Source organism: Sinocyclocheilus rhinocerous, unplaced genomic scaffold, assembly GCF_001515625.1.
Source record: "Sinocyclocheilus rhinocerous isolate Xijiao unplaced genomic scaffold, SAMN03320098_v1.1 scaffold827, whole genome shotgun sequence".
In the NCBI taxonomy this organism is placed as follows: domain Eukaryota; kingdom Metazoa; phylum Chordata; class Actinopteri; order Cypriniformes; family Cyprinidae; genus Sinocyclocheilus; species Sinocyclocheilus rhinocerous.
Window position 1 is genome coordinate 761,008 of NW_015633173.1, and position 15,260 is coordinate 776,267.

The following is a 15,260-nucleotide window of genomic DNA, read 5'->3' on the forward strand; positions in this document are numbered from 1 at the left end:
TCGCGGATGTCAAACACTGATCGATCTGTCGTGTGTTGCAGGCTTATTGGCTCACTGACGCTGATGAGATTAACCCCTTAGGTATCGAAATTTGGTACCGAACGACGAGACGTTTTTCGATACTCGATGGTATCGAGGCAATTCGTTCGGTGCCTAAAAAGTATTGAACTCGATACCCAGCCCTAGTTTTAGGACAAGGAAATTTAATGCAATGCAGGGCTACCTACAGAGCAGAAAAAAATGACATAATGTGGTTTGTAGTTTGTCTTTATCTAAAGGTGCATTGCACTAGACAACAAGTATTCAAAATTACTTTATGTTATGCAAATTTACAGGTCAGAGGACACCAAACTTGAAGTTTGGTACAATATTTTGATAATGCCTGATTTTTAAATTCTACATTCTTAAGTTTGATATAATGCTGCCATTCACAATTTTTGGAATGAAAGAAATTAATACATTTATTCAGCAAGGATGCATCATAAGTGACAGCAAAGACATGTATAATGTTACAAAAGATTTCTATTTCAAATAAATGCTGCTCTTTCGAACTTTCTATTCATCCCTAAAAATCCTGAAAGAAAAAAAAAATATATATATATATCATGGTGTCCGAAAAAAAAATGAAGCACCACAGCTGTTTTCACATAATAATAATGTTAATAATAACTGTTTTCAACATAATAAATGTTTCTTGAGCACCAAATCATTAGAATGATTTCTGAAGGATCATGTGACACTGAAGACTGGAGTAATGATGCTTAAAATTCAGCTTTGCATATTAGGAATAAATTATATTTTAAAATATATAAAAATATAAAACCAATTATTTAAAATTGTAATAATATTTCACAATATTTATGTATGTGTTTATTTATTTTTAAAAAGTATTTATAATGGTGGCCATCTTAATATTCTCTGACCATTTTCTCAGCAAATATTGATATGTGCAAATAATTACATTTAAATTTGAATACTTAATCAGTATATCATCTTTTTAATTGGATTAAAACCTTTAATTTTAATAGATTTTTTAAAATCAATTGACCTCCTCAATCAAAATAATTATTGGCTGTTTTCTTTTTGTGCAAAAAAGAAAAAAAATTTTACGTTCAGTGGATACTCTTCAAAAATGGAGCTAGTGATGCGGAGGAGACAAATTGTTGAATAAAGTCTTTTGTTATTTATTTTGTTTTGTTGTCTTTTGTGATCCCTTTACTCCCTAAAAAATCCCTAAAAAAGATCTCGCTTCTCTAATGTGTGTGGCTACAATCGAGCCCCTTTGAGAAGTATGACAGAGACAACAAGAACATGTTTACTGCACTCCCAGTAGAGGGCTTTTGATAATTCCCTTTGTGGTTGTGGTATGGTAACCTGATATTCATGAAAACTGTCTCATGAAATCAATTTTCACGTTTTCAAACTTTCAACTTTGTATGTATTTGTATTTGTATCGGATGATAAATATCAGGTTGGACATGATTTTATAAATCAGGAGTTCTTTGGATTGTGAAAAGTGACAGGTGGTTGTACCAGAATCTTTCTTTCTGTCTTTTTTTTTTGTTGTTGTAAAAGTGTGGAATGAAATATGAAATTCAACTTTTAAGATCGTTTAATGTCATTTAAGTTGAAATGACTTGTACAACCAATCTGATTATACTTAAAATGTAAGGCAGCAACCGAACTTAAGTTTTTCAACAGTGAATCTAAAATACTATATTTTTGGAGGATTTAAATTTCATGTCATGTGGTGTAGCACTTTAGGCACTTCATGTCCCACTGCATATTTTTATTAGAAAGCCACTGCAGTAGAGAATATATGACAAAAAATAGTGAGCTTAGGTAGTTCTCTGGTTCCCTCTCCTTTTCGGTCTCTTTTAAACTAGTAAGGGTCTTATTTCAAGAGGGAAGGAGTTGCCTTGAATGGGAATGAAATTAGCTCTTGATGTATATTTACCCCTTGAGGAGAGTCTGTATAGGTCATCCCACTGATCTTTATTGATCTGGACTTGAGTCATTTGGGGGAAAATTATGTTTGATTGGGCCTTCAGAGTTAGCATGGAGTGTAGACCTGATTAGGAGATGCCTGGAGATGCAAGTGAGAAAAAAAAATCAATCTTTAAACATTCATTCTTTTCTACTAGAGCAGCTCAGAAGCCCAGAGTAGCGCCGTAAATAAAGTGTGTAGCGTTTTACTTCACTCTTTCAAAGAGTCTGTCAGAATAGATTAGCAGACGGAGACCACTTTTGTCGGATTGACTTTGAAGTTTCCCTCCGTTGTTTAGGTGGAGTTTGCTGGTAAGTCTTTGTTGTAAAATGAAGTCTATTGATCTGACAAGACATCCATTGGAGTTAAGCATCATTTGATCCAAGACTTTTGGAAATCAGAGCTTGAAGTAAGTCTGAAGAATTAGTGTGGATGATTAGACAAATAAAATACTACAACATGCAAGTAACTGAAAATAAAAATCTTATTTTATTAGAATTGATTTTAATCACACATATAAACCTAATAATATAATATAATATAATACATATAATACCATATGTAATATACATTTTATCAGTAATAACACAATTATGATAAAATAATTATCAGTTAAATTATTAGAAAATAATGCGCACCCCAGGTGGTGATTATATTCGTGTGTGCATTATTTTCTATAATTCAACAGCCCATCGTCAATTATTCCCCTTATACTACAGTTACAACATACAGCAGCAGCGCCTCTACTAATAGTGAAACTGTAAATTCATCTGCTTTAAGAACAGCGCTGTTTTTACCTCACATGTATCTTTTAAGTTATTACTGATAAAACTGTCAGAGCTGCGCTGACAATATGTTTCTGTTTGCATGTATGTTTCCGTGTGTGTGTGTGTGTACTGTATGTGTATGCGTTTGTAAGGGAGAGAGAGTGGGAGAAAGAGAGTATGTGCTTTCCGTACATAATAAAATGTAATTTAGTGGCAAAACCATGGAAATAATTTGTCATAATTAATTATTGTTTACTATATTATTTGCCTAGTCAGTGTCATTGTGGGTTTTGGTTCTTTTGCTGTCGTAGGCTGTAAGGACCTTTGAAATAACGGATATGTAATGCGGTCAAGACTTGCCTGGAGCTACTTTAGCCGTGGGCTTACCTGAAAATAATTGCACACCTTAGAACATTCGTCAGCCGATCAGATGAAAGCATTCAACAGCCCTGTAACATAATATAATATAATATAATATAATACATAAAAATTTTGTTGAATCACCAAAATGACTGTATATGCAATTTGATTAGTTAAATGGTCTAAAATAAATGAACAACAAAAAAATTATACAAAAATGGTATATAATTGCCACATTATTTTGATGATTTTTATTTATTTTTTGCCATTTAGTCAGTTAAAGGGATAGTTCACCCAAAAACGAAAATTCTGTCATAATTTACTCGCCCTCATGTTGTTTCAATCCTGTATGAGTTTCTTTCTTTTGTTGAATATAAAAGATGTAAAGATATTTAGAAGAATGTGGGTAACCAAACAGATAACTGGTCCCATTGACTGCCATAGTATTCACATAAAAAAATTCATACAGCTTTGGAACAACATGAGGGTGAGTAAATGCTGACAGAATTTTCATTTTTGGGTGAACTATGCCTTTACATTTAAGTGACTGAATATGAGATTGGCTAAATTTAATGAAATTTTAGTCAAAGGCCAAAAATGGCTATAACAGTCTTTATTTCAAATCCTCTGATTCATCACATGGTTAAAATGTTAGTGATGACCATGCACAGCCCTAAAATAAATTCTAGTCATATTTCAGGTGGAAATCTAATTTATTTCCTCCTCCTCAGCCACTGAGGACCAAGAAAGCTGGATGATAGATATGTTTCCTCACCTCCCAATTTGTTCCATAGATTAATAAGCCTGCTTGGAAGTATCAGATACCTTTGATAAATTCCTCTCTTGCCAGGCTCTATCTTTCTACAGATTATCTTGTATTTTTGATCTGAAGTTGTTTACTACTCCACACACACCCCGCCATCTTTTTTTAAAATAACAGACTTTAGTGCTACAATCCTCCCAATTACGCTGAATTCACAGGTGCTCTAAAGTATGAAAAAAATCATTGCTGGCTCTTGTGAAGTTGGTAGAACTGATGTTTTTCTTGCTCTGGAATAACTCTGTCCAAATCTTATGTTAGAGCTGCGTCAGTGCTTATTTAATGGTACTAGTGGACTCCAGAGAGACAGGCCATTATGGGATGTTGTCTGGCTCTAGAAGTAAATTTTAGTTAGTCAGTAATTGTTTTTTTGTTTCATAGGCTGCTGGACTGTGAAAGAACTGGTGGTGCATGACTTAGTAAATCATTTTGATCAAACAGGACAAAAAACACTATAATAACAAATTAAAAGTGGTCCATATGACGTGCAGAGAAGATTTTCAGTGGATGGTATAAGTTTTTGTTTTTTACTCACACGAAAGCTTCAGAAGACAGTCATATAGACTACTTTTAGCATACATAAATGGTGATTTTTTCCCCCTTTAATTGTTTTTGAGCTTGACCGACTGATGTTAGATGATATAAATAAAGGTTGTTTATTGGCATCCATGGTTCCATGAAGAATCTTTTAACATCCATGGAGTCTTTACATTCCACAAAAAGTTCTTTATAGTGGAAAAACGTTCTTTAGATTTGAAAATGTTCTTCACTCTAAGAAAAAAAAAGTTATTTTAAGAGCTATTCACTGAAGGGTTCATTGGGGAACCAAAAATTGGTCTTTTATGGCATTGCTGGCAATTTTTTTTTTAGGAGTGTATATGCTTATTTTTTCTTATTTTCTTTTCTTTTATATATATATTTCATTTTATTTATTTTATTTGAGGGTATATGCTAATAATAAAATATAATCGTCAGAAGCCGATGAATCGGCTTTTTGAACCGGTTCAATGAGCCGACCTGTCCGAAAAGAACCGGTTCGTGGAAATGAATTGGACTTTGCATCACTAATAAAGACAAAAAATCCTACAGACCACCAGTTTTTAAACAATAGTGTGTATAATAATAATAATAATTTAATACTGCTGAAATGCTGGAGGACTGAAATGCTCCAGAAAAGCTCTTTTTCTTGCTGAGCTAATCAAACTAACCACAGCTGATCACAGTTGAAAATCAAATGGCTTTGTGTGCCATTGAGAAGGTGATTAGCTACATCTGATTGAGTTTACAAGTCATTTGAGGAGGGGGGAGGGAGGTGATCCTTTTTCCAACTCAGTGATTCAGTTTTTTTTTTTTCTTTTGGAAGACTTTTTGGAAGTCAATGGGGTCCAGTGTTGTTTAGTTCTCAACATTCTTCAAAATATCATATTTTAGGGTCCACAGAAAAAGTTTTACAGGTTTGGATCGACTTGAGGGTGAGTAAATGATGACTTATACTAAGCTTTTAAGAACAGGCCAAGTTACAGAACACTCCATTTCTAGAGTTGGGATGTCATTATCATGATGATAACTCTAAACAAACTCAGACCTTCAGGAGGTGGTCTGAGTGTGGTTTCCTTGAAGTCACCTGTATTGAGAAGGTGATTAGCTACATCTGATTGAGTTTACAAGTCATTTGAGGAGGGGGGAGGGAGGTGATCCTTTTTCCAACTCAGTGATTCAGTTTTTTTTTTTCTGACATGTTGGTGTTATATCTTTCACTTGGATGTTATAAGTATACCCACTGTATATTAGTGATGCAAAGTCCGATTCATTTCCGCGAACCGGTTCTTTTCTGACAGGTCGGCTCATTGAACCGGTTCAAAAAGCCGATTCATCGGTTCCTGACGTCATCAAGCAATAACGTCTCTACGCATTTCTTTTCTAACAAGACTGACCAATACTGACTAGCCTACAACTTGGATAAGATTCCTAAAAGTTTCGCACCTACAGCACACATTACAGACATTGATGCACAAACGCGGATATGTTCTACATGTCTACAGTATAAAGAATGAATAAACCAGTCTTATAAACTCCATGATTTCGCTTAAGCAACTTTAAATATAATATGCATGCACAATGAACTATTGTAATTTTTTTTTACATCACTCTACAGAAAGGTTTTTGCAGGGTTTTTTAATACCTGTCATAATAAGCATATTTCCAGTACGTGCCTCAGGCTTGCACAGTATCGTCAACTCACTCATCAGAATCTTCGGTAATCCTCGGCAAACTTCGCCACGGCTCAATCGGTTCTTTTTGAGTTGGACGTGCTACTTCGGCTTTGTGTCCTGCGACATCAACCCGGAACATATACAGTATATTTATATATATGAAACCTTCTTATAGATAAAATCTATTTAAAGTAAAAGACTTCTCTAAAATGTATTTCTAATCTTTTCAAGAACAGAAAGTCGACCCCGAATGACTTTTTCATGAAATGTCTGTTGAACAGAAAACGTCCCTGAAAAGTACAGGGCATACATTTGTCACACTCTGTCTCAAAACAATGTCTTTTATGGCCCAGGAGTGCAACACAACAGGATGCTTTTCTAACAGAGGCCGAGACCCATTGTGTCTTAACCTCTTTTTTTCTGTTTGCATCAGCAGATAAATAGTTTACTTGTTGTTTTGCTCCCCTGTTCGTCCTCATCGCATCCCTGTCCTTGAGAAGAACAGTACAGATCAACAAATACAACATGAATCCTTTCACTGGTTGCAGTGAATGCTGAGTGTACAAACACACTGAGTTTAAGAAGATACCTGCTTCATAGAGGACTGGAGTGACCAATCGTCACATTTCAAACATCATCCATCATTCTGAGCAATTATTGTGTGGATGCTTTGCAGCTGGCAGCCTGCTTGCATTTATATATTTCTGAAGGCAAAGCAGGTACATGTGAAGGACAGTAAAGCGTATATGAGCTTAATATCATTTTCTTTTTGTCCTTGTCACTCTTTCTCCTCCATAATGAAAGAGAGCTTTTTACAGGAGCTATAAAGCAAATTCAATTCAACTCTCGGCCAGCTAATTCCTCTTGGGGCAATGTTACATAGACCAAAAAGAAAGAAAAAAACTCTACATATTTCATCTTAAATACAATTGCTTTAGAGAAAAGCAAATTGGTTTCTATCTAAATGCAAATTTGTACTTCTGTGGTCCTGTTGGGTGAAGTGAGTTCATGCATGTGGGTTTTGGACCCTTCTGAGACACGCAAGGCCTCAATCATGTATGATATTTCACTATTTAATCTTCAATGATTGACACGGTAGAGATTTTAAATGATTTACGCTGAAATATTTGCTGCATGCAGTACTTTGAACGCCACTGTTTTATGGATAAGGCTTTTTTAAAGGGGTCATATGATGCGATTTCAATTTTTTCTTTGTCTTTGGAGTGTTACAAGCTCTTGGTGCATAAAGAAGATCTGTAAAGTTGCAAAGACTAAAGTCTCAAATCCAAAGAGATATTCTTTATAAAAGTTAAGAGTCAGCCACGCCTACCTAAAACGGCTCGTTCTTTCTCGCCCCCACATATCTACGTCACTATGTGGGAAGATTTGCATACAAATACACGAAATAATGTTCTTTTTTAGCAACATCATATGACCCCTTTAATGTTAGCATGGAGTTGATTTTTTTGGAGTTTATTACATTTGCATCAATTGCCAATCAACACACTTATCAGTTCTTGGCTAGTTGTGAGCTGATCGTTGCTGTCATTTCTGAATGCTATTACAGCACACAGAAATGACAGCATTGTCAATAAAATAAAATATTTATTTTGTTTTATTTTATTGTCTCATTTTATCTTTTTTATGTTATGTCTTATTTTTTCCTTATATTATGTGATTTTTAAAATGATTTTATTTTATTATTGAATCATCATATTTATTTTTATTATTATTATTATTATGTCTTTAATATATTTTTTATCTCATTTTATATCATCTTTATCATATTTTGTTATATGATTGAAGTTGTTATTTTATTTTATTGTTTTCAATCAATATGAAATATTTTAAAGAAAAACATTGTCACAGTTATTGTCACAAATGATTGAAATTATAGCTATTATAGCACTCAAAAATGACAGCAATGTCAATAAAATAAATAATATTTTAATTTTACTTTGTCTTAATTTATCTTTATTTTATATTATATTTTTTTCTTATTTTGTTATGATTTTTTTTTTTGCCAGTTTTCAATCAGAATGACATATTTTGAAGAAAAAGAACTCATGTCACAATTATTGTCAAGCATGATTGATAATTGCTGTCATTTCTGAGTGCTATTACAGTATGTGGAGCTCAGAGCGTTTGCCTGCAGACCGTGATGTTCTCGGCAAAAGCCTGTAGTCTTTGAGAAAATTAGAAAATGGCCACAAAAGCCCTGGGGATAGAGATGTGAGATGTCAGATATCTGCTCCATCACTTTAATACTGTTATCGTGAAATTGCCCATCGCTCAATTATTGGCAGAGGAGCTAATCGGACATTCATTAATCTCAGTCTCATAAACGAGATGTGTATTTCCTCGCATTTCACGTCAAAGAAGTGGTAACAAACATTGCTTGACTCTATTTAGGACTTCAGCTGCCAGTCCCGCTAAAAAAAAAAAAATGGTGATTTGATCTGTCTTGACATTTGCTGAAAGCTATGTGAGGTTATTGCATTATTAAAAGACTTTAAAGTTTCTCATCCATCTCATTCCAGTGAAATCACAACATAAATGCAACCCAACAGGCCATGATTACTGATATACATCTACTGACAAACAGATGCTATTATAATTTGTTTATTTATTTGAAAAATTATCACTGGAGCAAGATTTGACCCCTCGCACTTAAAGCAAAATATTCCTTTGAGGCACATCAGCTCATGCTCAGATTAAAGGCTGAGCCTCCCTAAGTCTGAAATCCTAGAGTCGCCTGTGGTAATAAATGTTCTTGGTTTAACCTCAAGTATTTGACACTTTTCTTTCAGTGTCTGTTGAATGTGAGAATTTCACCTTATCATAGTCCTTGTCTTGGTGTGATTATCCGGCTTCAGTTGAATAATTCTGTAATATTTCTCTGTTGTTAAATAGAGTTTATGTTTTTGTCTTTGTAGCAACCACAAAGTGGGGTACATGTGAATCGTGAGCACCCTTCAGAAATAAAATAGCAAATGAGAAACATTACGGTCTCATGTACTTCACAGACACGCTTAAAAAAACAGTTCACCCAAAAATTTATATTTGCTGAATATTTACTCACTCTCAGCCCATCCAACATGTATGAGTTTGTTTCTTCATTGGAACTGATTTGGAGAAATTTAGCATTACATCACTTGCTCACTAATGGATCCACTGCAGTGAATGGGTGCCGTCAGAATGAGAGTCCAAACAGCTGATAAAAACATGTTAATCTGTTTATCTATTTGTTTAGAACTATTTAGGATTGTTTTGGCTTGTAAATGGTGCTTGACCTGTGCATATTTCTCTCCTGATTCAGACATGATGAATTTTTCACTGGAGAAAGCGATATCATGGATAGAGGACTTGTATATTAGGAAATGGCCATTTGAAGTTTAAAACAAATGTCTTGATGAAGTTTTTCTCTTCGCAAGACATTAATTGATACACTGGAGTGGTGTGGATTATTGTGATGTTTTTATCAGTTGTTTGGACTCTCATTCTGACGGCACCCATTCACTGCAGAGGATCCACTGGTGAGCAACTGATGTAATACTAAATTTCTCAAAATCTGTTGTGATGAAGAAACAAACTCCTTTACATCTTGGATGGCCTGAGGGTGAAAATTTTTGGGTGAACTATCCCTTTAAATGAAGGCCATGAGACATTTTGGACAGGGTCCTAGACTGCAATTAATTGTGTAAAGTGTACACCATAATGTGAAAAACACAAAAGAAATCAATAAACTGAGTCTTTAAATGTGAACAATACTACAAGCTTTTGTCTTGTAATGGGGACAGCTTTGTAATGTGACGGCAAAAAAAGTTTTTAGTAACCTTTTCCAAGTCTCAAAGCTGTTTTGTTTGTCGTTAATTGCAGTACTTGGCTCTGAAATATTACCTGAATAGATGAACATTTTTGTTGTAAGCACATCTAATTAACCTTTTCTGCAATGCTACTGAATCTACAGGGCCACAGCACGGAAATGATATTTTACTTGAGTAATGATTAGCTTGCAGTCTGAGTTAAATATGATAAGATGAAAAATACTGTGTACCGTAAATAATAATACAACTATAAATAATAATATTGTAATATTTCTCTTCACTGGCTGCACAAACACAGCACAAACAGTGCAGTCTGACACATGAACAAAGGACTCTTATGATTGGTTTCTTTTAATGAATTATGAATGAATTTTCTAATTAATTCTTTCAAATCAAATGTAATGTATTTCAGAATAATATGATGTGTTTTTTTAACATTCATTTTAACAATATATTACTATGAAACTATACATTGTGTTTTGTTTAATATAGATTTTTAACATAATTATATGGTATTCCAACATTTTACTTCCAAAAACCATACATTTGATAGAATTGTATTTTATTTAATGGTCTTATCCTGTTAAATCTAATAGAATTTTACTAATGCATATATATATATATATTCAAAATGCATTACAAACATTTCTGATTTCTTGTAATTATAGCAACTTTTATTTTTAGGTAGCCTCTAATCCACTTTTCAATTACCTACTAAAGCGTAACATTCATTTTATTATATCTGTTGTACTAGACTAAGAGGATTTTTATGAAAGGTAGGAAAAACACATTACGTTTTTTTGGTTGCCCTATTTTCTTTTCCACCTTGTCTTTGACGGTGTACCAATGCAGCATATGTTTTTTGATAATGCGGCTCCTCTTTCATCTTCCCGCGTGTTGTCTCTGGAACTAACCTGCACGCGTGCTTCATTCGTTACCCATGTGGGTGCAGCGAGCACTGGTTGTTTTTATATGCGCTGTGTTCACTGGGGAGCTGGATGGGGTTTTTGAAGAGAGGGCAAGTCCCCTACATTTAAGCCCAGTTGATTGACAGTTCATTCCCTCACCCGGTTCCACACGCCTGCATTTCCTACCTTCTCTTCAGAGCTCTGATCCCACCAATTGGACTGTCACACACTCAGACACACACACACACACACTGCACCTACAATTAAACATGCCCTATCACATTGGCGGAGGTGTATTCCACTAGTCAGTTCCCACTAACCATCACCTGTAACTAACCATCTGACACCACCCAGAAAATGGCAAATCTGACAAACTGTGTTGATGAATTACAGGAAGCTGGCTTGTTTATCACCATGACAGCTGGTGTGATTTTATCACCACGTAAATCCGACGGGAAGGATGTGGCAAACAGCTCTTGAAAGGCTTGCTTGATGGGAGGTCGCCAGTGTTGGAAAGTTACTTGCAAAGCTAATCTACTAATTATATAAAGTACAGCCAATCTTAAAATACAGTCAGTCCTTTTGGAAAAAAATTAGATACACTTCAAGCTATTAAAAAATTAGTTATTAAAAATTAGCATTATTTAACAATCATTTTGAACATCAGAAGCTAAACATTTTGCATTTTCAAAATAAAATATGTATTTATTAAGAATAAGGTGATGTTTATTTAACATTAATTTTAACAGTATATTATTGTAAAACTGCATATATTTTTTGTTTAATATAGATTTTTAACATAAAATATATGGTATTCAGACACTTCCAAAAACCATACATTTGACAGCATTTTACTGTATGTAACGGTCTTGTCCTGTTAAATCTAATATAATTTTTACTGTATACACTAATGATACTACCTTTCATAAGTTAAGAAATAAAATGCAATTTAAAATATATTTTTTTTAGAAAACAGTTATTTTAAATTGTTATAATTTCAATATATATATATATATATATATGTAGCCTTCCTGAGCAAAAGAAAATTAAAAAATTATTTCAAACACATTAAAAATTGCCCTTTTTTTTTTACCATAGTAAGCTTACTTTTTTCAATGCAAACATCAAGTTTAACATTAAACATTAACTATTTTTAAATTATAGTTTAGGTTAGTGGCATTGCTACTTTTATTTATTTACCAACTCAGACAATCATACTTTAGGAACCACTCTGTAAAGACCAAACTGTTGATAAAAGTTTTATTGTGCTTCAACAAGAAATGAAGTGTTAATTGACTGGAAGCATTTAAACAAAGAAAAGTGTGTCTTCTCCTGCAGTTGCATATTTTCTCTTGAAAAGCTTGGTAGCGTTTCACAAAGATACATATTGTGTCTTCAAAGTATTAGCACCTTTCACTTTGTTCACACTTTGTTTCAGTATTTTTATCTCAACTTGCACACAACACACCTATACAAACCAAAGGGGAATATAATCTTGTATAGCTGCAAAATAAACAGGATTATCAGCTTTTAAAGAAAGGAAAACATACTTTCTATGTCATTTGTTGTTTACATCAGAAGTTGTGTACGCCCAATTAAATTCTTATGTCTCAAATTCATCTGTCACTTGGATTTTTTTTTTTGACAAATTAGACCCTTTTATGATGGGGTGAGAGGAAGAGCAGGACCAGGAACCATTATTCTCCAAACCCATTTTTCTCCAAGGTTGTTGAGATTTATCCTTGGGTCACTGCACAAGTAGCACAGTTATATGCATATCAACATTCACAAGCTAGTTCTATAATTTTCTCTACTTTTAAAGGAGTAGTTCATTAAAAAATTAAAATTTGCTATCAAAGATGTTGATGAATTTGTTTCTGGATCAGAACAGATTTTGCTCAACAATGGATCCTCTGCAGTGAATGGGTGCCGTCAGAATTAGAGTCCAAACAGCTGATAAAAAAACTTTGCAATAATCCACTCCAGTCCAGTCTATTAAAGACATTAATTGATGGACTGTAGTTGTGTGGATTATTGTGATGTTTTTATCAGGTGTTTGGACTCTCATTCTGACAGCACCCATTCACTGCAGAGGATCCATTGGTGAGCATGTGATGTAATGCTAAATTTCTCCAAATCTGATGAAGAAACAAATTCATCTACATCTTAGATGGCCTCAGGGTGAGTAAATGATTCAGTAAAGTTTAATTTTGGGGTGAACTATTCCTTTAATGTGCCCATCTGTCAGGGTCAAGGTCACACAGTACATACTTACAGTACAGTTTCTCTGTGAATCTGTGTGATATGAGACTGACTCCTGGATTTCCGTTGACAGGGAACTTCTTCTCACGCTGGCCCTTGGCCAGGTCTTATCACTGCTCATCTGTGGGATTGGCCTGACCAGCAAATACCTGGCGGATGATTACCACGCCAACACCCCTGTGTTTCAGAGCTTTCTCAACTACATCCTGCTGTTCCTGGTCTACACCACCACACTCGCAGTCAGGCAAGGTAAGGGTGGCTCCTTGAGGTTTCTGTGCAGTTTAATAAAAACACTGTCAAATGGAAACATACCGTGAGGTTATCTGTAAGTCAAGGTGATGATAAGACCATAGGAACATACATTTTTTATGAGAGGCTGTCAGAAAAAGGTTATTCGAAGTTTTTTCATTATATTTCTCTTTTCTGTCTCAAGTGTGACCTCTTCTGGGACTCTGGCAGAAACTTTCAAAACTACTAGCCTGTTTCTATTCAGAAATATGTCAGTCAGGCTGTGTAGATGGCTGTTTTTAAAAAAGGAAAAAGGAGACCTGCCTTTGATGCTTATATTTTTTATTTAAGTTATAGTTTTATATTACTGTATTGTTAAATTACAGACAAATTCTCTTATTCTCTTATATTTTAGTTAATATAAATATAAATGCATCACATTTTACTTTTGTCACATTTTTTTTCTTTTTAGTTAATGTTAATGTTTAGTTAATGTGTAATAGAATGTCCACTTGTTTAGTTTAGTATATATTATAAATATTAATAAATGGTTTAAAGGGGTCATATGATGTTGATAAAAAGAACATTATTTTGTGTATTTGGTGTAATGAAATGTGTTTATGCGGTTTAAGGTTCAAAAAACACATTATTTTCCACATACTGTACATTATTGTTTCTCCTCTATGCCCCGCCTTTCTGAAACGCGTCGATTTTTACAAAGCTCATCGGTCTGAAAAGCGAGGTGTGCTGTGATTGGCCAGCTATACAGTGCGTTGTGATTGGCCGAATACCTCAATCGTGTGACGGAAATGTTACGCCCCTTACCATACTGTGATGTTGGGTCCCGGCCGGAGCGACGAGACAAAAACATTAAAACCCATTACAAACGAGGCATTTAATTGTTGCATCCAGTGGGGACATAATTACAGATTATAATGACTTGTCCTCCAGTCCTCAGCTTGTAACACTCCAAAGAGAAAGGAAAAATTGAAATCGCATCATATGACCCCTTTAAATATCATTCATTTGAAAAATGTCAAATTTGCATTGACTGAACTAAGTAAATGTGGACAAATACTCTGTTCTTTATTTTATAGTTCTAAATGAAACATAGGAGTGCATAATAAGCCCCGTCTTAATGTTGATGTAGTAATTATACATTTCATATTTCTAAGCATTTTCACTTCATGTCTAGATGGCAAGTCAGGTTACAGGTGTTGTGCTCAGGTTTTAGTTCCTAATTGATTTCATGTTGAGCATCGTGTCCAAGCAGAAAGCTTTGACACAATGTTTTCTGGCACACTTACAGCAGGCTAAGAATAGAAATGAAAAAGAGTCGTGTTCTGAGCTGAGAAATATGCCAACTCACAGTCTATTTATAACAGATCACATGTGATTCCCTGACTAACACTCTCTTTTTATACAGAAATCAGGTTGTTCTAATAAGCGCCTTTAAGGTCATTAATGGATTAGTCATTTTTTGAAGGCTAATGATTTTGGATGAAAATCTTTGCTGCGCTGCAATCGCCATGAGCTTTCATACTTTTATGCTATAAATATTACACGGAGTACATTATTCAGATTGGTTAATCAAGCAAGTATTTTTGTATAATGCTGCTAAACTCTATATTTGTCATTTGAAATAGAATATTTCCATGAAAATGCAAGATTTTATGTCTATTTGATTGTTAAGTAATCATGTCATCTGTACAGTCAGCTGGACATGTCTAGCTGATCACTTATCACTTTTTCACTTAGAACATTTGTGCAGTTTTGGAGACTAGTTTTGAACTAGTTCAGTTTTGGAGACCAACTTGTATATAAATGATATAAACTGTGTGTATGTGCATATATATATATATATATATATATATATATATATATATAT

The 15,260-nt window shown here is 34.1% G+C and overlaps 1 protein-coding gene across 1 annotated transcript in view; it reads left to right on the forward strand.

Moving 5' to 3' along the window:
- LOC107743307 (solute carrier family 35 member F1-like) overlaps positions 1–15,260 on the forward strand; it is an 83,199-nt gene that overhangs the window by 22,661 nt on the left and 45,278 nt on the right. The window contains exon 2 of the mRNA XM_016556481.1: positions 13,218–13,393. Coding sequence (XP_016411967.1) covers positions 13,218–13,393 — 176 coding nt within the window. The remainder of the gene's footprint in view (positions 1–13,217; positions 13,394–15,260) is intronic.